At 43.8% G+C, this 23,274-nt stretch overlaps 2 protein-coding genes across 2 annotated transcripts in view; both read left to right on the top strand.

Annotated features, from left to right (window-relative positions):
- The first annotated feature begins 1,124 nt into the window (after nt 1–1,124).
- ATP5F1A (ATP synthase F1 subunit alpha) lies at nt 1,125–11,574 on the top strand. The gene is made up of 12 exons (XM_004752218.2): nt 1,125–1,305; nt 3,189–3,267; nt 5,643–5,812; nt 7,505–7,678; nt 7,766–7,932; nt 8,118–8,266; nt 8,692–8,843; nt 8,954–9,178; nt 9,880–9,987; nt 10,117–10,261; nt 11,053–11,203; nt 11,340–11,574. The coding sequence occupies exons 1-12, from the start codon at nt 1,246–1,248 to the stop codon at nt 11,419–11,421; spliced, it is 1,662 nt and encodes a 553-aa protein (XP_004752275.1). The 5' UTR covers nt 1,125–1,245; the 3' UTR covers nt 11,422–11,574.
- A 10,518-nt stretch (nt 11,575–22,092) lies between these two features.
- PSTPIP2 (proline-serine-threonine phosphatase interacting protein 2) overlaps nt 22,093–23,274 on the top strand; it is a 70,630-nt gene continuing 69,448 nt past the window's right edge. The window contains exon 1 of the mRNA XM_004752223.3: nt 22,093–22,380. Coding sequence (XP_004752280.1) covers nt 22,348–22,380 — 33 coding nt within the window. The 5' untranslated portion in view covers nt 22,093–22,347. The remainder of the gene's footprint in view (nt 22,381–23,274) is intronic.

Raw genomic sequence — 23,274 nt, 5'->3', positions numbered from 1 at the left:
CGTGCGCGTGGGTACAAAGAGAGAATATAAGCAGGAGGAGCAGCAGAGGGAGAGGGAGAAGCAGGCTCCCCGCTGAACAAGGAGCCAGACACAGGGCTAGACTCTAGGAATCTGGGATCATGACCTCAGCGGAAGGCAAATGCTTAACCAACTAAGCCACCAAGGCATCCCTATCATTTCCATTTGATTCCAAATTTATTTTTTTAAAGATCTCATTTATTTATTTGAGAGAGAGTGAGAGAGAGAGAAATCAAGAGCAGGCCGGCAGGGGCATAGGGTAGAGGGAGAAGCAGACTCCCCACTGATCAGGGAGCCCGATCGGGGACTCTATCCCAGGACCCTCCCCCCCCCAACCATGACCTGAGCCCAAGGCGGAGGCTCAACTGAGACACTCAGACGCCTTAATTTTATTCCAAATGTAAAAGCATAGTCCCTGTTGTCCTGAAACTAGTTGTTGGTAGAGGAAATCCTGAATCCTAGTCCAGTCTGGGATGAGACTTCTGATTCTGCACCATCCTCAGTAAATTGGCAACCACTCGTTTTGAAATTGTGCTTGTTACCATTTTTTAAACAATTTGTTCTAATATACAGATTTCATTTAGATAGAATAAAAGAGAACTGCGATTTTCGAACTTGAGTGCGTAACGGATCACCTAGAATGGTGTGGGCGCCTCTCAAAAATTCAGATTACTCCAAATTTTCAACGTTAAGAAGGTCTGGGGGGTGGGGCCAGCGATCTACAGTTTAACCAGCTCCGCACGCCCCTGGTGATAACTGTTTGCTAGTACGCTTTAAAAGCTGTAGTCTCGGACCCCACAACATCAACCTCCCGTCACCTTCAAACCAGCTGCGTTCCAGCGCCGGGTGACGCCTACACGGTCCCCAGCCGGGACTGGGCCTGAAAGCCGCAACGTAAGGGGTTCCGCTACCCACATGGTCGCCAGGGGCAACCACAAGGTCAACTCAATAGGTCAAAACAAATGTGTGACGAAAGCCTGGGCCGAAGTTAACAAAGATCTAATCGCTAATTTTTATGCTTAACTCTAAAAACAATACTTTAAAAAAGTAACTCCACCCCCAACCCTCGCGCAAAACGCCGATTCGCGTCCGGGGGTGAGCGCAAGGGGCGGTACTTCCGGGTCAGGTGGGCCGGCTGCCTTGACCTTCCTCGTCGCTCAGCCATTTTGTCCCAGTCAGTCCGGAGGCTGCGGCTGCGGAGGAACCACCCGAGGAGAACCTGCAAAGATGCTGTCCGTGCGCGTCGCCGCGGCCGTGGCCCGCGCCCTTCCTCGACGGGCCGGGCTGGTGAGTGCGGGGTACCGGCGGGAGGGAGGTGGGCCAGCGGGTCGCTGGTGCTGTGCTGATTCGCGAGCCCTTGCTGCATGGAGGGTGAGGGGCTGGCGGGCGCCGCCATCTTGCACCGCTGGCTGCGCGGCCTTGGGCTGGGCGGCGGCGTAAGGGCCCAGATGCTCGCCATCCGTGCGGGACCGTGTTAAGCGTTGCAGGGGAGGTGGCGACTTCGATGTTGTCTAGAGAGGGACCTCAGGGGGTGTCCAGGACTTCAGTTGAGAGCTGTCCGAGAGGGGGCTTTGGGTGAAGGTCAGGGCTGGGTCGCTAGCTCTCCTACACCTGCTCTGAAACGGCGAGGCTTGTCGCCCGCGGGTTCTCCGGGATTGCCCCACTGAAGGTCAGAGGACTATTGGTAGCTCTAGTTGAAGCGACCTAGGAAAGCCTGACATTGTATGAAGGTCAGTACGCCCCGGCCTTTTCACCTCTGCTCGGAGGTCGGTTCGGGGGAAAGCAATAAATGAAGGTGCTTTTCTGAATACTTAAGTAGACGATCTCAGTGCTGAATACAGAGGTGACTGGGAAACGCTGTACAGTGTAAATGTGCATTTCCTGCGGCCGATACCGTGACAGCAGTGAAACCTAAGTTGTCTCAGGCAGAAAGAAGGCTTTGCTTTGTGTCGTGGTACTTTGACGTGATTTAAGATTTCGTCCTTGAGGAATTGTTAGACAGTGATTGAGAGCTCAAGATAAAGCGTAGGTTGGAAAATGCTTATAAAGGTCAATGCCCTTCGTTACTTATCGCCCTTGAAGGCTTACATTTACTTAACTCTTGTTAAACGTAGTATCAGTTTCAGAGGTAAAATAGACACTGGCTATTTTACTGTTCTAATACAACTGAGTTGCAAGAAAAACATTTTTAATGGTTTTCATCCGGTTCTGTAGAAGATAGTAGGTTCAGAATTGACAGTGACCAATAGCATCGTTAGAACTTGAAAGAGGCGGTCCAGATTGTTGTAGGCTTTGTCTGTGGCAAGGGAAAAAAACGAATCCACAGCCATTCTTAATTTCTAATCAAAATCTTTTAACATTTAGGAATTTAATTTTTTTAAAAAGATTTTATTTATTTATTTGACAGATCACTAGTAGGCAGAGAAAAGGGAGAGGGGGAAGCAGGCTCCTGGCTGAGCAGAGACTCCCAGGACTCTGAGACCATGACCTGAGCCCCCAACCCATTGTAATTTTTTATTTTTATTTTTATTTCTTTTTTAAGTAAAGTAGGATATATATGGATATTTCTCCTTAGGAAGTTTATCTTACTGAGAATTTCCGCAGTTCAACTCAAATGTATCTAAAGATGAAATAATAGTACCTGATTCTCTTAAAGGAAAGGATAATTTGGTAACTCTGAGTTTTCAAAAAAAACACTTTAAAATTATTTATTTATTTTTTAAAGATTTTATTTATTTATTTGACAGGTCACAAGTAAGCAGAGCAGCAGACAGAGAGAGAAAGGGGGAAGCGTGCTCCCTGCTGAGGGGACAGTTCAATGTGGGGCTTGATCCCAGGACCCTGAGATCATGACCCGAGCTGAAGGCAGAGGCCTAACCCACTGAGCCACCCAGGCACCCCTAAAATAACTTTTTATAAAATACTTAACCATATTCCCAGGAGCTGTTTAATACATTTTTGCATATATCAAAATCTGCTTTGTTGTGTGATTAATAGCCTTCCAGTTTTAAGCAGAATATTTTGAATATAATTAATATTTTCACTGATAACTTGGTCAAACTGATCAAACTAATTTGATCAAACTAAGCCTGCATTTGTTCAAGCTTGCCAGTTTATAAGGTCTTTTTTTTTTTTTTTAAACAAAATTTTAAAAAATGTTTATGCACTAGGTCTCCAAAAATGCTTTGGGATCCTCCTTCATTGCTGCAAGGAACCTCCATGCCTCTAACACTTGTCTTCAGAAGACTGGTAAGTCATTATTTCTAAGTCTGTATACACCACACTTACTGCCTTGTCAGTAGGGGAAAAAATAAGTTATATAGGTTGCATAACTTTTTAATTTTCATTTATTAATTGTTTTTCCCTCTTAATTTTAGTTACTTACAAATCTCAGATTCTTTGCCTATAATGTGCCATTTAGCCCTGTCTTGGTAGGTTCTCTTGTTCTAGTGAAATGTATATTTTTTCATGATACTGCAGCTTTTTTTTTCTGATACAGTATCTTTGGGTGGAAACAAAGTATGCATATCAGATGGTGGGTATCCTTTCTGAACTGTAAAAGATTTCATTTCATTAGAGGGGCGCCTGGGTGGCTCAGTTAAGTGTCTACCTTGTGGTCTGGTCATGATCCCAGGGTCCTGGGACCGATCCCAATCCCTGCATTGGGCTCCCTGTCCCACCGGAAGCCTGTTCTCCATCTCCCATTCCTTTTGCTTGTGTTCCTTCTCTAGCTGTGTGTCTCTGTCAAAATAAGTAAAAAATCTTAAAAAAAAAAAATAGAAAAAAATAAACAACTTTTACCTTTATGATTTTAGATGGTAATAGCTGCTTATCTGTACTTGGCAACATACAGATTTGCACATTGCAAATAGATAATGGTGGAGGTGAGCATGGAAGATGCATAGGTTAGGGAATTCTTTTGGGGATATGTGAGTAGGGCTTTTGAACTAAAGATTAAACAAGTAAATACAGAAGTCTCCTACATGCTAAGATGAAGAATATTAAGTATTTGCATGTGTTTAAGGGGAAAGATATTTATACTTTGTTAACAGTTGCTTTTAAAAATGGATTGCTTTTTTTTTTTTTTTTTAAAGATTTTATTTATTATTTATTTGACAGAGAGAGAAATCACAAGTAGGCGGAGAGTCAGGCAGAGAGAGAGAGAGAGAAGCAGGCTCCCGCCGAGCAAAGAGCCCGATGCGGGGCTCGATCCCAGGACACTGAGATCATGACCTGAGCCGAAGGCAGCGGCTTAATCCACTGAGCCACCCAGGCGCCCCAAAAATGGATTGCTTTTTTGGGGAGCCTGGATGGCTAAGTTGGTTAAGTGTCCCACACTTTTTTTTTTTTTTTTTTTTAAATACTGGATTTATTTCTTTGAGAGAGAGAGGGAACACAAGCAGAGGGAGAAGCAAGCTTTCCACCAAGCAGGGAGTCTGATGTTGTGCTCCATCAAAGGACCCTGAGATCATGACCTGAACTGAAGGCAGACACTTAACGACTGAGCCACCCAGACGCCCAGGTGTCCCACTCTTGATTTCAGCTCAGTCTCCATGTCAGAGTCATGAGTTTAAGCCCTGCATTGGTCTCCATGCCGGGCATAAAGCCTACTTTAAAAAAAGAAAAAGAAAAAAGATTGCATTTTTAAGCTTCCTGCAGAGTTTAGCAAAAAAGTCAGGTTTCAACATAGATAGAAATTCCTGAGAAATTAAATAAAAGGAGTAAAAGATGAAATTATAATGATGTTGCTTAATTTTATTAGCTGATTATCTGGTTTACATTTGTCTTGTGAAATTTTCTCTCCATCACTTGGATTTGTGTGTTTTTATTTATTTATTTATTAAAGATTTTATTTTATTGACAGAGAGAGACACAGCTAGATAGGGAACACAAACGGGGAGTAGGGGATGGAGAAGCAGGCTACCCACTGAGGAGGGAGCCCAGTGTAGGGCTCAATCCAAGGACCCTGGGAGCATGACAGCCGAAGGCAGATGCCTAACAACTGAGCCACCCAGGTGCCCCTTGGATTTGTTTTTTTATAGCAGTGGTGGATATCAAGCTTTTTTGAGTAGAACCATGCATATTACATTTCAGAATGATTTGGTTAGGGGCGCCTGGGTGGCTCAGTGGGTTAAAGGCTCTGCCTTTGGCTTAGGTCATGATCCCAGGGTCCTGGGATCGAGCCCCACATTGGGCTCTGCTCAGCAGGGAGCCTGCTTCCTCCTCTGTTTTTGCTCTGCCTGCCTCTCTGCCTACTTGTGATCTCTGTTAAGCAAATAAATAAAATGTTAAAAAAAATAATTTGGTTATTGTGATTACAAAATTACAGTTTTTATGTTGTTAGGGAAGTGGGTTTTTTTTTTTTTTTTTAAGATTTTATTTGTTTATTTAACAAAGAGAGATCACAAGTAGATGGAGAGGCAGGCAGAGAGAGAGAGAGAGAGGGAAGCAGGCTCCCTGCCGACCAGAGAACCCCATTTGGGATTTGATCCCAGGACCCTGAGATCATGACCTGAGCTGAAGGCAGCAGCCTAACCCACTGAGCCACCCATGTGCCCGGGAAGTGGGTTTTAAAAAGATCTTGAGACTAGGCTGTTTTTGCAATGGATTTTTTCTCTCAATAGGCACTGCCGAAGTGTCCTCTATCCTTGAAGAACGTATTCTTGGAGCCGACACCTCTGTTGACCTTGAAGAGACTGGACGGGTCCTGAGCATTGGTGATGGTATTGCCCGTGTACATGGGCTAAGAAATGTTCAGGCAGAAGAAATGGTAGAGTTTTCTTCAGGTTTAAAGGTAAATTACAAAAAATGAGATTTTGGTGTTTTAGGATTGGTCTCTGAATTACTCAATAATTCAGAGATTTTGCTAGTGTGTTTTTTTAACTTTCACTCTCAACTTCTTCAGTATTTAATCATTTTCATTGATTGTGAAAAAAAATAAACTTAAGGGTTTTGGTTACCAAAGTTTTTATTCTAGGGACTGATAATATATAAATTGTAGGCACTAGTGCTGAAATAAAAAATTGACTAAACCTTCAGCCAAATTCTAAGAAGTCTGCTTTATACCTATTAAGATTGTCTTATAAGAGCCTTGGATAACTTCCAACTAAATTCATTTCTGGTGGAAAGTTGGAAGTCCTTGACTTTGTATATCTTCTAGGAGTAGACCTATTATTAAGCTAGTGGTATAGTTATCAGAAGCTCTCTGATGATAGAAGTCTACTTCTTTCTGTTAGGTTGAGTCTCGTTGGCCAGTGGGATGAAAACAAGTGGTAGCAGTCATGGGTTTTTTAAGGAAAGCAGAGTATAATATCTGGGTAGACCAGGGGGAGTAGGATAACCCACTCAGAGTGGGTAAAGACAGACTTGGTTCTCTGACTACTGACCAGTATGGTAAAAAAAAACCTTGATATGGAAGAATAATTACACAGCCAAAAGTTTTCTCCCTAGCTGTTAGACCTTGGCCAAAAATTTAGCCTCTCATATCTTCAGCGTATACATTGCATAACTTTGAAAGGTGAGGCTGATGTAAATAACCTCTTGAGTTTCTTTTTTAGCTTTTAAGGTGTAAAAGTCTAGTATAGTCTAATAGAATTTTCTGCAATGATGGAAATACTTTACGTCTGCGCTATTTAAGTATAGTAACTATTTTACATGTGAGGCTATTGAGGATGTACAGTGTGGAGTGTCTCACAGAGATAGTGGGTGATGTGTAGAGATTTGTTAATTGGGGAGAAGATTGAGTTTCTCTGACTTCGGTAAGATGGTGTTAATTCAAATTTTAAATAGCCACATGTGGTTAGTGACAACTGTATTGAACATTAATTGCAGTGATACTCTCTGTTTGTTCTGAGTATTTCTGCAGAGCTTCAGTAACTGACCAGACTCAGTTCATAAATAGTCTTTATCCTTAGTAATGAATAGGGACCTAAAAATCTTATATTTTGAATTAAAGTTATAATGATGAGAGACGAGCCAGCACTGTTACATTATAGCATTTTATCCTCGTTTGGGTAGATTTTAATTTCCTTTTCTACTAACCTGATGAATTCTCACTGTAATTTTTTTAGATGTTTATGACACTACTCACAGATAAAAAGATGTAAATCAACTGTGTCTTGAAATTTCCAGTTGATCACTTTATTTGGTACTGATCACCTGGTTCAAAATCCATAGACAAAAGAAGTACAGTAAAAAAAGCTTGACCTAGTTTCTTTGTTTCTTCTAGTTCTTTGATGATGTAGTAAATAAATGAGCATGTTAGGCTTATAATGCTATCCTAAGAGGATTTAAGGGAATGTGTTGCTGTTTTAAGTCTTGATAAAAGAAGGTTTTTTGTCATAAAAATACTTGAGTAAATCAATCAGATCAAAAGTCCAGTACCCTCTCTTTTTTTTTAAACTAGCTATTTTCATTTCATATTGTGTTGGCATTTGGGAAGAAGTACTACTCAGGCTTCATGGGGGTTCAATTGTGTGTTTTGTAGGGTATGTCTCTGAACTTGGAACCCGACAATGTTGGTGTTGTCGTGTTTGGAAATGATAAACTAATTAAGGAAGGAGATATTGTGAAGAGAACAGGAGCCATCGTGGACGTTCCAGTTGGTGAAGAGCTATTGGGCCGTGTTGTGGATGCCCTTGGTAATGCCATTGATGGAAAGGTACGTTTAATGGTTATTAGATGTGTTTGTAGCTTCTAATCGACATCAAAACTCATTGTTGTGGGGCTCCTTTTTATTGTTTAACAGGGTCCAGTTGGTTCCAAGACCCGTAGGCGAGTTGGCCTAAAAGCCCCCGGGATCATTCCTCGAATCTCTGTGCGCGAACCCATGCAGACTGGCATTAAGGCTGTGGATAGCTTGGTGCCAATTGGTCGTGGTCAGCGTGAGCTGATTATTGGTGACCGACAGACTGGGTAAAGCTTGTTAAACATTTTAACTAAAATTTAATTGTGGAAAGATTACTTATTAGGGTTGGAATGGTAAATGTTTTGGATATAATGGGGTGAGTAGAATCTGATGAGGATTAGAAGTAGGACTGAAATTTGAGAAATCCTTTGAAGTATTTACTAAAATTTAAGTTTACATTCTCTTTTTAAAGTAAAACATCAATTGCTATTGACACCATCATTAACCAGAAACGTTTCAATGATGGAACTGATGAAAAGAAGAAGCTATACTGTATCTACGTTGCTATTGGTCAGAAGAGATCCACTGTTGCCCAGTTGGTGAAGAGACTCACAGATGCAGGTATTAAAGAACTTCAGTCCAGGAATGTCTGGCTGGCTCAGTCGATAGAGCATGTGGCTCTTGGTGTTGGGAGTCATGAGTTCAAGCCCCGCCTTGAGGGTAGGGTTTACTTGAAGGGAAAGAACTTTAGTATCATTGTTCTCTGGGAGTCCTAATAACTGCTAATCTTAGGATAGCTTCTACTTCTTGTAGGCTGGTTTTAATTATTTCCTAATGAACTGAAATTTCTTCTGATATAATTGAATAAGTAAAAGTAGTATAAACATTAAGGTTTTTGTCAGTTCCTTTAAAATCTGTGTTGTTTGACTCTGGTTAATCTGACTTTGGTAAATTATGTAGTAAAGCACTTAGTTTTTATCACAGTAGTCTTTAAAACCAAAATGTTGATAACCTTGTGGAACTTAAAAAACTTATTTTCTTCCCAGATGCCATGAAGTATACCATTGTGGTTTCGGCTACTGCTTCTGATGCTGCTCCACTTCAGTACCTGGCTCCTTATTCTGGCTGTTCTATGGGAGAATATTTTAGAGATAATGGCAAACATGCTTTGATCATCTATGATGACTTATCCAAACAGGTCAAAGGATAATATATTTTTAGAATCTGTTTCTACGTTTGCACCACAATTGAAGGTGACAAATTTAGCTTCTAGTAACTGAACTTTATAATCCTCTCTCTGTACCGTAGGCTGTTGCCTATCGTCAGATGTCTCTGCTGCTCCGCCGGCCTCCTGGTCGTGAGGCCTATCCTGGTGATGTGTTCTACCTACACTCCCGTCTCCTAGAAAGAGCAGCCAAAATGAACGATTCTTTTGGTGGTGGCTCCTTGACTGCTTTACCAGTCATAGAAACGCAAGCTGGTGATGTGTCTGCTTACATTCCAACAAATGTCATTTCTATCACTGACGGACAGGTATTATTTTATAATTAAAGTAAATATAAAAGCTTTGGATGATTCCAAGGCGTTGGTTTAAACTAGTGTTGATGAACTGATTTATTACATGCTTTTCACTCTTTATTGCGGTGAATTTAAAATGTATAGAAAAGGAGAACAATGTAATGAACCCCACATGTCTCTCACCCATTTCAATTTGTGGTATAGTGAACTTCATTTTTGTTTCATTTATAGCCACTGCTGTTCTCTACCCCTGATAATTTTGAAGCAAATCTCAGAGGTCAGATCACTTCCTCTGCATTTTTTTAAAGATTTATTTATTTATTTATCTATTTTGACAGAGATCTCAAATAGGCAGAGGCAGGCAGAGAAAGAGGAGGAAGCAGGCTCCCTGCTGAGCAGAGAGCTCGATTCGGGGTTTGAGACCATGACCTGAGCCGAAGGCAGAGAGAGGCATAACCCTCTGAGCCACCCAGACACCCCTTCTGCATATGTTTTAATAGGAATTCATCACCTGTTTTTTCTCTTCTCCTCTCTTAATCTTAGCAATAGAATATGTAAGTTGATAGGTACTGGGGAAGATTGGAGGGGCACTTTATGATGAGAAGACACTTAACATTTTTCCTTGGAGATGTTGGGCTTCAGTTTTTTTTGCTTAATTTTGAAAATAGTTTTTTTTTTTTTAAAGCTTGTTAACATGTGTTCTCTGTATGTTGTAGATCTTCTTGGAAACAGAATTGTTCTACAAAGGTATCCGCCCTGCCATTAACGTTGGTTTGTCTGTGTCCCGTGTTGGATCTGCTGCCCAAACCAGGGCCATGAAGCAGGTAATTTGCATCACTTTGTCAAGGAGAAGGGATATCATTAGGTTCAAATCATAGTGTACTTGTATAGTGCTCTTTGTCAGTGGGTTAAGTATTTTTGTGTTGCATGAGCTAACCATTTCTGTATTTCAGGTGGCAGGTACCATGAAGCTGGAATTGGCTCAGTATCGTGAGGTTGCTGCTTTTGCCCAGTTCGGTTCTGACCTTGATGCTGCCACTCAACAGCTCTTGAGTCGTGGTGTGCGATTGACTGAGTTGCTGAAGCAAGGACAGTATTGTGAGTTCTTTCATTTCATCAGTGTGTGTACTGTGTGTAAGGGCCTGGGAATCCCATAGCTCCTTACAAGCTATAATACCTGGTGTTCTTTCATTAAAGATAGTGTTTTGAATGTGATTAATGCCTGTTGTACTTCCAGCGCAGTCTGTCATTTGAATAACCAGGAAAACTTACTATATACTTTACTTTTGAGATTTAAAACCTATTAGATCTCTTCCTCCTACCCTTTCCACCTTGGCCTTGAGAGAATGGCATTGGGCAGATTTAAAAGTATGTTAGTATACATTTATTCTTGCTGTAGTTTAAGCAATTTATTTATTTATTTATTTATTTTAAAGATTTAGTTGACAGAGCAAGAGAGGGAACACAAGCAGGGGGAGTGGGAGTAGGAGAGGGAGAAGCAGGCTTCCCGCTGAGCAGGGAGACAGATGCAGGGCTTGATCCCAGGACCCTGGGATCGTGATCTGAGCTGAAGGTAGGTGCTTAATGACTGAGCCACCCAGGTGCCCCTCAGCAAATTATTTATATGTTAAACAGTTGAAATGCTTCCAGATGATAAATAGTGGTTATGGAATATCCCTGAAGATGATTACACTTTTAGGCTTGCAATTAACAAGGAAAACACTTTCCTGGAGAGAGAAGTAGGAAAGATACTAATGTGGAGTTTGTCACAGAGAAAGTGGGAGTAGGTAATATGTAGAAACATGATAATAATTAGAAGAAGAGGTAAGTTTTTCTGACATTGTTAATGTGGTGTTTATTTGAGCAACTTGGCGTTCTTTTGTTTTCAGCTCCCATGGCAATTGAAGAACAAGTGGCTGTTATTTATGCTGGTGTAAGAGGGTATCTTGATAAATTGGAGCCCAGCAAGATCACAAAGTTTGAGCACGCTTTCCTGGCTCATGTTATCAGCCAGCACCAGGCCCTGTTGGGCAATATTAGGTATGAACACAATTGAAGGCCTCTATCCTATAAATTTTAAGATACAAAGTCTTGTTGAAGTTTTTTTGAATTCTGTAGGTAGTCATTGAGTTTTTGATTAGGTCAGTACTGATGAACTGCTTTTTATTTCAAATAGGACTGATGGAAAGATCTCAGAACAGTCAGATGCTAAGCTGAAAGAAATTGTAACAAACTTCTTGGCTGGATTTGAAGCTTAAACTGCCGTGGATTCACATGAAATACCAGTTCGGTTTTGTTGTCGTTTATTCTGGTAATCAGTTCCATTTGTAAAAGGATTACTCCCATATGTCAGTCAGATGTACAGAAATGACCTTAAAAAAAAAATAAAGGTTCCGTATCGGTTGGTGGTTTTCTGTAGTCTGAGTGATTCTTTTAAAAGAGGTAAAATTAATTTGAGGAATTAATAAGCATGCTTTTTAGATGATTCAAGGCTGAGCTCTTCATAAGATTCTAGAGTGCTTTGTGATTGACTAAGGAAGAATTCATGAACTAGGTAACTGGATAATGTGGCAGAGTTTATACTTGGTAATGTTGAAGAGACCCACTGGCTTCTCTGCCAAGAAGGCTGATCTATATAAAGTAATGTAGGCAAGAAAAGTATAAGACAACTAAAATTATCAAGGAAATGAAAAAAAATGCTAAGTGAAGTCTGAAAGGTACAGACTGAGAAAGGACATAGTAGAAATATGAACATTTATCAGTATTTTCTCTTGTTTAGTATTCTTTAACATATCTTTTGTAAGCAGCAGTTTATTATCAAACTGATCAGTTTTTTTTTTTTTAAAGATTTTATTTATTTATTTGTCAAAGAGAGCGAGAGAGAGCGAGTACAGGCAGACAGAGTGGAAGGCAGAGTCAGAGGGAGAAGCAGGCCCCTTGCGGAGCAAGGAGCCCGATGCGGGACTCGATCCCAGGACGCTGGGATCATGACCCGAGCCGAAGGCAGCTGCTTAACCAACTGAGCCACCCAGGCGTCCCAAACTGGTCAGTTTTTATGATTAGTACTTTTGGTCTTATTTGGGAAACCTTCACCTTACAATATACAAAGATAACTATATTTTCTACTAAGAGTTTTAAAGGTTTGCTCTTGTTACCTAAGAGCTTAATCCAGGTATTAACAGTTTTTGAGAGAAAAAAACCAAATAGGATGTGTACAGAGAGATGGTAGTAGGGGCTGGCAAGTTTCAAAAGGCAGGTGGACAGGCTGGAGACCCAGGGTGAAGAGTTGTGTCTGGAGGCAGAATTCCTTCCTTGGTGGACCTCGGGTTCTCTAAAGGCCTACAACTGGATGAGACCCCCCCACAAATGTTATGGAAAGTAATAGTTTATGCACAGTATTTTAAGTGTTAGTCATGTCTAAACATACTTTCACAGCAATTAGACTGGTGATTGACCAAAAACTGGATACCATAGTTTAGAAGATTGACTGTCACTGGGGCCCCTGACTGGCTCAGTCTGTAGAGATTTAATCTTGGGTTGGGAGTTTGAGCCCCACACTGGGTGTAGAGCTTGCTTAAAACAACAAAAGATTGTCCCAATCCATCTGGAGTTAACGTTTTTTGTGTAGAGGTTAGGAATCTTTTAGGTATTCATATCCGGTTTTTTAAGTCCATTTATCAAACTCCTCCATATAACCCACCATGACACCTGTGTGGTATTTTTTTTTTTATTTTAAAGATTTTATTTATTTGACAGATCATAGGTAGGCAGAGAGAGAGGAGGAAGCAGGCTCCCTGCTGAGCAGAGAACCCGATGCAGGACTCGATCCCAGGACCCTGGGATGACCAGAGCCCAAGGCAGAGGCTTTAACCCATTGAGCCATCCAGGCGCCCCACCTGTGTGATAAGTTTCACGTGCCTGGGTCTTTCTGGGCTCTTCCTTTTTAAATTGTTAAGTAGGCATATAATGTAAAGAAAGAGGGTGCCTGGGTGGCTCAGTGGGTTAAGCCACTGCCTTCGGCTCAGGTCATGATCTCAGGGTCCTGGGATCCAGCCCTGCATCAGGCGCTCTGCTCAGCAGGGAGCCTGCTTCCTCCTCTCTCTCTCTGCCTGCCTCTCTGCCTACTTGTGTCAAATAAATAAATAAAATCTTTAAAAAAAAAAAAAAGAAAGAAAAAGTCAAGACAGGACTGTATGAAAAATGGAAATCCCTTTTGCTTGCCTACCCCCACCCTCTTCCTACTTCTGAAAAGCAGCTCATTTCTATTCAGTTATTTTATCAGCTCCATATTGCAGTTACCCCACTTCCTTTTATGTTATATGTGTAGTTTGTTGATTTCACCCAACTGGTAAGAACTTTGCATTTGCGCACCTATACTACACATTCCACAATTCTCCTATCATCACAGTATGAGAAGATGATGATTTGGGATAAATTCTGCTCATATGACTTCTTTATGATCTGATGACGCTGAAATGTTCTTTTCACCTGTCTGAGCCTTGGTAGAGTCTGTATCGAATATTTTAAAGTAGGTCTGGTTTAATTGGTCTAATAAAAGCAGGACAAACAATGTCTAAGAGCAAATACACTCTAGGAGAAGAATTTTTGCGAATGGTCCTCTGGATTTTAGTTTCTGCTGTCTACTAGCTGAAGTAATTCGTTAAGTCCTTTAAGTCATTCATCAAGATTAAGAATTTAGAAGAGCGCCTGGCTGTGTGAGTCAGTGGAACATGCAACTTGATATTTGGGTCTCGAGTCTGAGGCACATGTTAGGTTTAGAGATTAAAAATTAAGAGGAAACCAGGCCCAAGCTTTCAAGAATCCCCCCTCCCCGCCCGCCCCAGTGGTGTCAAGCAGGATGCACTTAATTCCGCAATGAATTGTGACTATATGTGATGTGTCTACCAGGGAAGCTCATTGGAAACTTAGTACCCAAGGTCACTGGGGTTGGTCACGTAGGCATGCTCTGCCTAAACATAGCCAAATGCCAGACTCCCAGAAGGAAACGTGTTCAGCATAAAACACACTATACAAATAGTTTAGGCATAGTGAGCCACTCTGAACCTTTAGGGACAGCTTTTTTTTTTTTTTTTTTTTTTTTTTAAAGATTTTATTTATTCATGAGAGACAGAGAGAGAGGCAGAAGCAGAGGGAGAAGCTGGCTCCCTGCAGAGCAGGGAGCCCGATGTGGGACTTGATCCCAGGACCCTGAGATCATGACCTGAGCCGAAGGCAGATGCTTAACGGAGTCACCCAGGTGTCCCTGGGAACAGTTTTATATCAGTGTTGGGAACTGTTTACCAGGAAGGTTCCCGAACACCAGCCACAGGCTAACTTTGCAAGCAGACTTCTCAGGACAGCAGTTCCCGGCCTGCTGTGTTAGTTCTGTATGGATATGGCTCTGAGGCAGAGGAAGACCAAACTCAGTACCCATCTCAGTCATGTTCTCCAGGAGCCCCAATCTTAGCTGGCAAATCCTATTAGCTGTGGAGGTCGATCATTTTTTCTTTTTTTTTTCATTTAAATTTAAATTAAACTTATTTATTTTATTTAAATTCAGTTAGCCAACATATAGCACATCATTAGTTTTTGATGTAGTGGTCAATGTTTCATCAGTTGCGTGTAACACCCAGTGCTCATCCCATCACGTGCCCTCCTTCATGCCCATCCCCCAGCTACCCATCCCCCCAGCCACCTCCCGCTCCAGCAACCCTTGGTTTGTTTCCCCGGACTCAAGAGTCTCTCATGGTTTGTCTTCCTCTCTGATTTCTTGCCAGTCGGTTTTCCCTTCATTCCCCCATGATTCTCTGCACTATTCCTTATATTCTACATATGAGTGGCTATGATAATTGTCTTTCTCTGATTGACTTATTTCACTTAGCATAATACCCCACAGAGGTCTGTTTTAGAACGCTGGCATCCTCAAGTTTCTATATGAACCTGTTGATTTGGCCAAAGGTACCGACAGACCTGGTACGACTCTGACCAGTAAACTGAAGCTGACATACCTCCCTGGGCTGAGTCAGTATCATGCCAGGGCATCCATACTGTGTATCTGACTTAACCAGTGAACCAACACTGATGCACTATGGACTTCGGTCCTTATTTTATTGAGATTTCTTTGGTTTTGATTTTACTTTCTATCTCCTTTACCCCATTGGATTTCCCTAACTTTTACCTATTGTCCTCCCCCTGCCTTAGATCTCATCCAGGATACCACATTATTCATCATGTCTCCTTAGGCTCCTCTGGGCTCTGACAGTTTTTTAGACTTTCTTGGTTTGTGGTGACTGCGAGAGTTCTAAGAGGTATTAATTAGGTATTTTATAAAATGTCTTCCCAGTTTAAGTTTGGTATTTTCTTCATGCTTAGGCTGAGGGTATGGGTTTTGGCTGGAAGACTACAGACAGAAAGCACCATTCTTGTCACATGACATCAAAGGTATGTACCACCAAGGTGAATTGTCATTGTTGTTGGGTTTTTTTCTTTCTCCTTTCCTTTGTGAATGATATTGCCTGATGTATGGTTTGTCAGCTTCTTCATGGTAAGTTTCCTCTCTCCCCGACCCCTTCCACACAGCATTCTTTGGAAGAGTCACTATTTCCAGTTTCCACTAAAGGGTGAGCAGTTATGCTCCATCCCTGTAAGGGAAGAACTGTCTACATAGATTATTTGGAATTCTTCTGCCCTATAGATCTGTATTTCTCCATTTATTTATGTATCCAAGTACCCAATTCTATCCATATGGGCTTGTGGTTAGTTGTTGCCTACTTTGGGTTATAATCTCAATAATCCAGTATTTTTGTTGTTGATATCAGTTCCAGCTTTAGCCATTAGGAGGTTTCTTTCTCTAATTCTTTCCCTCCCTCCCTCGCCTCTTCTTTCTTTCTTTCTTTCTATTTTATTTATTTGAGAGTGAGAGTGAGCTAGTAGTATAAGCGAGGGGTGGTAGGGAGCAGCAAAGGGAGAGGGAGAAGCAGGCTCTGTGCTGAGCAGGGAACCTGAGGTGGGGCTTGATCCCAGGGTCCCAGGATCATGACCTGAGCGGAAGGCGGCTGCTTAACCAACTAAGCCACCCAGGCGACCCCACTGGGAGGTTTCATCTGGCTCCTGTATTTCTTTGCTATGCCCCTAATTGTTTTGCGTGTGTGTCACTTTCTGACACTATAAGATGCTCTCAGCTTGTATTTCCTGCCCCAGCCCTAGAAACAGTCCTTTTCAATTAATTAATTTTTTTAAAAAAGATTTTATTTATTTATTTGTCAGAGAGAGTGAGCACAGGCAGACAGAGAGGCAGGCAGAGGCAGAGGGAGAAGCAGGCTCCCTGCTGAGCAAGGAGCCCAACATGGGACTCGATCCCAGGACGCTGGGATCATGACCTGAGCCAAAGGCAGCTGCTCAACCAACTGAGCCACCCAGGCGTCCCTAATTAATTTTTTTTATAGTGAGAGAGGGAAAGAGAGAATCTTAAGTAGGCTCCATGCCGAGTGTGGAGCTCGACATGGGGCTTCATCTCACAACGCCGAGATCATGACCTGAGCTGAAATGGAGAGTCAGACACTAAACCAACTGCACCACCAGGCTTCCCTCTAGAAACGATTCTTATGACTGTTCGGCTTTTTAAAATGAAGTTGTCTGGTTTTGTTTGTTTGTTTCTTTTGAATTTTACAAGTTCCTTATATAAATATTGGCTATGAATCCTTTCTGGAAAATATACTATAAATTTGTTTTGTTCTGTGGCTTGCCTTAATGGTGGCTTTTGACAGAAAAACAAGCCTGTGTGTAATAAGTTACTCATTAACTAATGAAAATTCAAATCTTGATCATATCTACCCTTAGCCCTTGCTTCCATGCAGTCCAGAGCTCCTCACCCACCATGCAATGAGCCCCTGGGCCCTTCAGCCACCTCCTGGATGTTTGTCCCTTGTATTCCATTCCTGTCTGTCCTGAGCCTCTTATCCATTCCTCCATCTACTCAGCTTCCCACTTTACTGACAAAATCCAGCCTCTCATTTTGACATTGGCTTGACAGACCTACTGACACAGCTGACTCCTACTATGAGGACTGAAAGAAAAATTGGTAGAACTGTTGCTGATGAATTCCCCGGTGGTATCTATCATTGTCCAATCCATGAGACAACAGGAGAGAATGTCAGTCTCACTTTGGGTCCTTTGAAGTCTTCTTGGGGAGGTAAGAGATGAGAGCACATTAGGATATAAATAATACATTATTAAGGGCTAGTGTGTGTGATATGGATGACAAGTTCCAGAGATTTGAGAAGTGAGAAGACACGCAGGGCTGGAGAAGTTGAGGAAGTGGTGACGGGTGGAACTTGAGCAGGAGGAAGAGTGACCCAGGTAGCCCGCCAAGCGTGGGCAAAGATGGGGTGGCAGAACAGGGAACCTGACTGGCTCGGGTTGGGGGAGGGCAGGAGCCTGGGCAATGAGATCGGAAAGGTCAGGGGGGAGCCAAACCCAGGAAAGTCTTGAAAGTCAGGCAGAAATGTTTGGGACTTCACTCCAATGGACAACAGGGAAACTTGGTAGCTTTGTGAGAAGGGGAGACATGCGAAGAAAGCAGTTAAGTTTTAAGGAAGAATGACTAGAAAGGGTTGGTGGGAGGAAAAGGAGGAAGAGGGATGTAGACATCCGACTGCGTGAGAGTGTGAAGGAGAATTGGTGAGGACAGTGGCTATTTGTTGTCATCATCATTTAGCCCACCCATTTCCCTGGGGGAATCTTTCCACTGAAGCCTCTGGGGAAAACTTCCCCTTCCTCCACTGCTTAAAGTACAGACGATACAACTTTTCTGGAAAAGCATTTGGCACTATATTCCAAGAACCTTAAAAATGTTTATATTTTTTGATATGTTTATATTTTTTATATTTATCAGAGTAATGTTTCTGAATGCATTAGGGAAATGCTAAGGAAGTATTGGTATACCCACTCGATGGGAAATTTTGCAAAAGTTAGAAATAATATTGAAGAGGTTTTTTTTGTTTGTTTTGTTTTGTTACTTTGTTTTTTTAAATTTTGGGGCGCCTGGGTGGCTGGCTCAGTGGGTTAAAGCCTCTGCCTTCGGCTCAGGTCATGATCCCAGGGTCCTGGGATCGAGCCCTACATCGGGCTCTCTGCTCAGTAGGGAGCCTGCTTCCCTCTCTCTCTCTGCCTGCCTCTCTGCCTACTTGTGGTCTCCGTCAAATAAATAAATAAATAAACTTAAAAAAAAAATTGGGGGGGGCATTTGTAATAAACTCACAAATTCAGAGGTCCAAAGGGCATGAAATGAAAAGTAGTTCTCCCCCGCTCCTATGTTTCCTCAGCCCGATCTCCTCCTTAGAGGGAACCATTTAAAAACGTGTGTGAGGGGTGCCTGGGTGGCTCAGTGGGTTAAGCCACTGCCTTCGGCTCAGGTCATGATCTCAGGATCCTGGGATCGAGTCCCACATCGGGCTCTCTGCTCAGCAGGGAGCCTGCTTCCTCCTCTCTCTCTCTCTGCCTGCCTCTCTGCCTACTTGTGATCTCTCTGTCAAATAAATAAAATCTTTAAAACAAAACAAACAAACAAAAAAACGTGTGTGGGGCAGGTGTCTGGGTGGCTCAGCAGGTCATGATCTCCAGGTCCTGGAATTCAGCCCCACCTTGGGCTCCCAGCTCCTTCGGGAGTCTGCTTCTCCCTCTCCCTCTGTCTCTCTCCCTGCTTGTGCTCTCTCTCAAATGAATAAATAAAAAATCTTTAAAAAAAAAATGAGGGGCACCTGGGTGGCTCATGGTTTAAGCCTCTGCCTTTAGTGCAGGTCATGATCTCAGGGTCCTGGGACTGCACCCCAAATCGGGCTCTCTGCTCAGCAGGGAGCCTGCTTTCCCCAACCTGCCTGCCTCTCTGCCTACTTATGATCTCTGTCTGACAAATAAATAAATAAAATCTTTAAAAAAATTAAAATAAAATGTGTGTGTGTGTGTGTGCACACACGTGTGTGAATTTTTCTGACCTTACTCAAATGGCAGCTTGTTTTGCATCCTTTTTTTTTCCACTTAATATCTGGTGATTATCCAATATCAATACACAAAGAAATTCTTCATTTTTTTAAAAGATTTTATTTATTTGACAGATAACGAGTAAGCAGAGACAGGCAAAGAGAGAGGAGGAAGTAGGCTCCCTGCTAAGCAGAGAGCCCAGATGCAGGGCTGGATCCCAGGACCCTGGGACCAGGAGTGAGCCGAAGGCAGAGGCTTTAACTCACTGAGCCACCCAGGTGCCCACTTCTTCATTTTTTAATGCTTTACTATTATTTCATTATGAAGATATATCACAGTTTACTGAGCCGATTCTCCATTGATAGACATTTAGCTGTTTCATATCTTTTGCTGGAATAACCATGCTGCTATGAATAACTATACATACTTCACTTTGTCCATGTGAGAATATATTTGGAATTATGTCTTTGACATGGAATATTGGGTCAAAATATAAGCGCATTTTAAATTTTGGTGACATGACCAAATTTCTCTTCCTAGAGATTTTCAAGTTCTACATGCAAGAGTGTCCATTTAGCTGACACTGGGTGCTATCAAAGTTCTTGTTAGGAAAAGTGCATTTAATGACTTTAGAAGATAACTTATGAAATGTTAAGTTAAAAAAGCAAGTGGGTTAAGCCGCTGCCTTCGGCTCAGGTCATGATCTCAGGGTCCTGGGATCGAGGCCCGCATCGGGCTCTCTGCTCGGCAGGGAGCCTGCTTCCCTCTCTCTCTCTCTGCCTGCCTCTCCGTCTACTTGTGATCTCTCTCTGTCAAATAAATAAATAAAATCTTTAAAAAAAAAAAAAAGCAAGATTCAAAGTTTTATGTACAACAAATGTGTTTTATTGGAAGAGATTATGCCAAAATATTAACAGTGGTTATCTTAAAAGTATTGATCATTTAATGTCACTTCAAAATTGCTATAGCAAAATTGATATTGCTATTTAACTTTGTTAGTAAAATCTCTCCAATTGGTTGTAGACCCTTAGATATAGTACACATTTTATTTGTCTTTTTACTCACAACACCTTGCTCAGACGATGACTTTAATAAGGTTGAGGAATGAATGCATAGTATTTTCCGTCAGTGTGGACAAGCATTTGTAATTTTCAATTCTGCCACCAGGTGGTGGAAGAGAGTTAAAATTCAGGGATCTTTGGCCCCAGAGCTGTGAAAATCAAGCATTATAGGCATTGTGAACATTTGGAAGACTTCCAAATATGCATGTATGTGTATGTGTATATATATGTGTATGTATATGTATATATGTGTATATATATATAAAAATAAAGTTAAAACTTAGACAATTAGAATTGTGTCTAAAATATCTGCCCCCAAATATTAAAAACTTCCAGGAAAAATCTTGGTGTTGTCTTCCTTAACTTCAACTTCTTTCAACTTCCGGTTCATGCTATTTTTTTTTTTTTTAAAGATTTTTATTTATTTATTTGAGAGAGAGAATAAGCAGAGGGGAGAAGCAGAGTGAGAGGGAGAAAGCAGGCTCCAAGGGACTCAATCTCAGCACCCTGAGATCATGACCTGAGCTGAAGTCAGACACTTAGCTGACTGAGCCACCCAGCCCTATAATATATTTTTCTTTTTTTGAAGATTTTATTTATTTATTTGGAGAGAGGTGAGAGAGACATGAAGAGCAGGGGAAGGGGTAGAGAGAGAAGCGGGCTCTCCGCTGAGCAGGGAGCCCACCACAGCACACAATCCAAGTACCCTGGGATCACAAATCTGAGCTGAAGGCAAGACCCCCAGTTCATGCTATTTCTTACCTCTCTTGCAGTTCATCCTTACTCCTGGTGTCCACCATGGCCTCTCCTGCCTCCAGATGGAGCTGCCAGGCTTCCCCTCCTCCTAACCTCACTGCTTTCCATAGGGATGGACACCCAGATGGCTGGGTACATGCCACTTGGAGTGATCCAGGGCTGGAGTCACTTCATCTTCTTAGTTGTGGATAACTCTGCAGGTGGGATTTCATCCCAGGGCGACTGGGTGTGGTATTTTCAGGCAGGCTTTTTAGCTATCCTTCAGATCAGCCCAGCAATTGCCCTCCGCTGTGTCTGGACAGAAGCAGAACCTACCCAAGGGGCAAATGCTTGCCTCTTCAGGCCTGTGGTTGCAGGTGGCCATGAGTACTCAGTCTTGGTACCCTTGATCTTCATTTTCCCTTCCTTGAGCACACGCTCTTGGCCCAGGGTGGATTTGCCCCCCGGGGGGGGGGGGTGACATCTGTCTTTGACCCTGGCCCTGTTTAGAAGGGCAGAAGTCTAATCCAGCTCTTCACCTGTTTAATACCCTGGCATCTTGGGCAAGTCATTCAGCCTCTCTGAGCCACAGTTTTGGCTCAGGGCAGGTAGGTCAGGGCACTACTTTGTCCCAAAGCACCACAGTACTTCAAAGCAGGGAAGGGTTGGCCTTGTCCTGGGGTTATGCATGTCCTAAGGGTAGAAGAGTGCAGGGGGAGGGAGGAGGCTCTGGGCTCCTACTGGGGTGGCATTGGTGGTAAAGGGTCTTGGGTCTTGAGAAATGGGAGGAGGTCAGGGAGGAGCTGAGCTCTTGGAGGCCTTGGAAGGACGCCTTAAGGGACCTAAAGTCTAGGGCTAATAGTATCAATGACCTTTCCTTGACTTTTACAAGAAAACCTGGCCAGGGGCTCATCTGTAGAGAATGCGTCTGCTGTAGAACGCAGGACTGGCTGAAACGTCCGCTGGTATGGTCAGTCTTCAAGCTCTGCGGAGCTGACACCTGGTCCACGCAACCTCTGATCAGGCTGAGCCTGGATTTCTCCGCCAGGATTTCGGTCGGGGGATGGGGGAGCACGTCGGCGGGAAGGGAGTCAAATTCGGGAAGTCGGCAGGCCCAGTTTCTTGCAATCCTTGAAGGCTTCCTGAACGAGGGGGCAATTCCAGGGTCACAGGTCGCGGGACTTTCCCTGGGCGTGGGCATGGGCGTCGGCGCTGGACTCCAGAGCTGCGGTCCGGGAGGAGCTGTGCGCCCTGGGCGGGCGCTATCGGGCGTGGTTTAGGACCCGGGGCGGCCTCCGGGCGGCAGGGCGACTCCCTAGGCCGGCTGCGGGACAGCGGGCTGCCACAGTCCGGTCACCCGGCGCCTGCCAGCAGCTCCGCTCGGCTCGTCCCCTGCGACGCGCGCCGGCCATGACGGGCGCACTGTTCAAGGCGAACTTCTGGGTAAGTCGGCGCCGCCCGGGGACCTGTCCGCTGCCATGTGCCCTCTCTGCCCGGCCCCCAGCCCTCCGCGCGCCCCTGAGCCCCCGGGGTCCCCGCGTCCCCTGCCCCCTGGGCCCCAGAGGCGCGGCGCCCCTATCTCCCGGCCGAGGATCTCGAGACCCAGGCGTGGAGCGGACTGTCCGGGGAGAGCCGCCGATGTCCCCGAGGCTACGCCAGGCGCGGATCTGGGGGACCTGTGTGAGCCTCGCCAGCTGACAGCGGCAGGCACCCCCCACCCCCACTCCGGGGACTGTCTTCTCCAGGTCGGCGGACTCGAACGGTCTGTCCCAGCCTCGTTCGCGCCCGCTTTCCCCCTGGAGACCAAGAGGGTTTTCCCCGCAAGAAGCTTCGCCTGTTTCTGGAGTCCGCTCCCCAGGTCTATGTCCCCGCGCAGAGCTGCGCGGCATCCAGCGCCCGCCTGCCCCAGTCCTCTTCCCCTAGTCCTTTCGCTCCCCAGGTGCCCCTCAAGAGTCTGTAACCCTTCATGCGGAGCAACCGCCTTTAAGGCAGGAGCAGGAAGTCAGCACACCTCAAAGTCTCCTATCTAGGACCCTGCTGCTTGCAGCTGCCCAGCACAGCCCTGACCCCAAAGTGTGTGGAGAAGCATGGTGCTGTGGCTTCAGTCACCAGGTTCAGATCCTGCCCTGGGATGCCCGGTTCCCTGAGGGCTCTGTCCAACCTGTAGGTCCCACTGCAGGCATTGTCATGGTGGGAAAAATTAGGGCAGAGACCTGCCTTCCCATGCCTCAAAGTGTGACACCTGTTTTCAGATATCAGCCCAAATGTCACCTCTTCAGGGAAGCCTTTCCAGATTGCGCCCAGCAGGCTCTATTGCTTGCTCACGTGCCCCACACG

This window comes from Mustela putorius, unplaced genomic scaffold, assembly GCF_011764305.1.
Source record: "Mustela putorius furo isolate JIRA1106 unplaced genomic scaffold, ASM1176430v1.1 tig00003858_pilon_pilon_pilon, whole genome shotgun sequence".
Lineage (NCBI taxonomy): Eukaryota > Metazoa > Chordata > Mammalia > Carnivora > Mustelidae > Mustela > Mustela putorius.
Note: the sequence above shows the minus strand (reverse complement) of the source record. Positions and strands in the feature narration are given on the sequence as shown.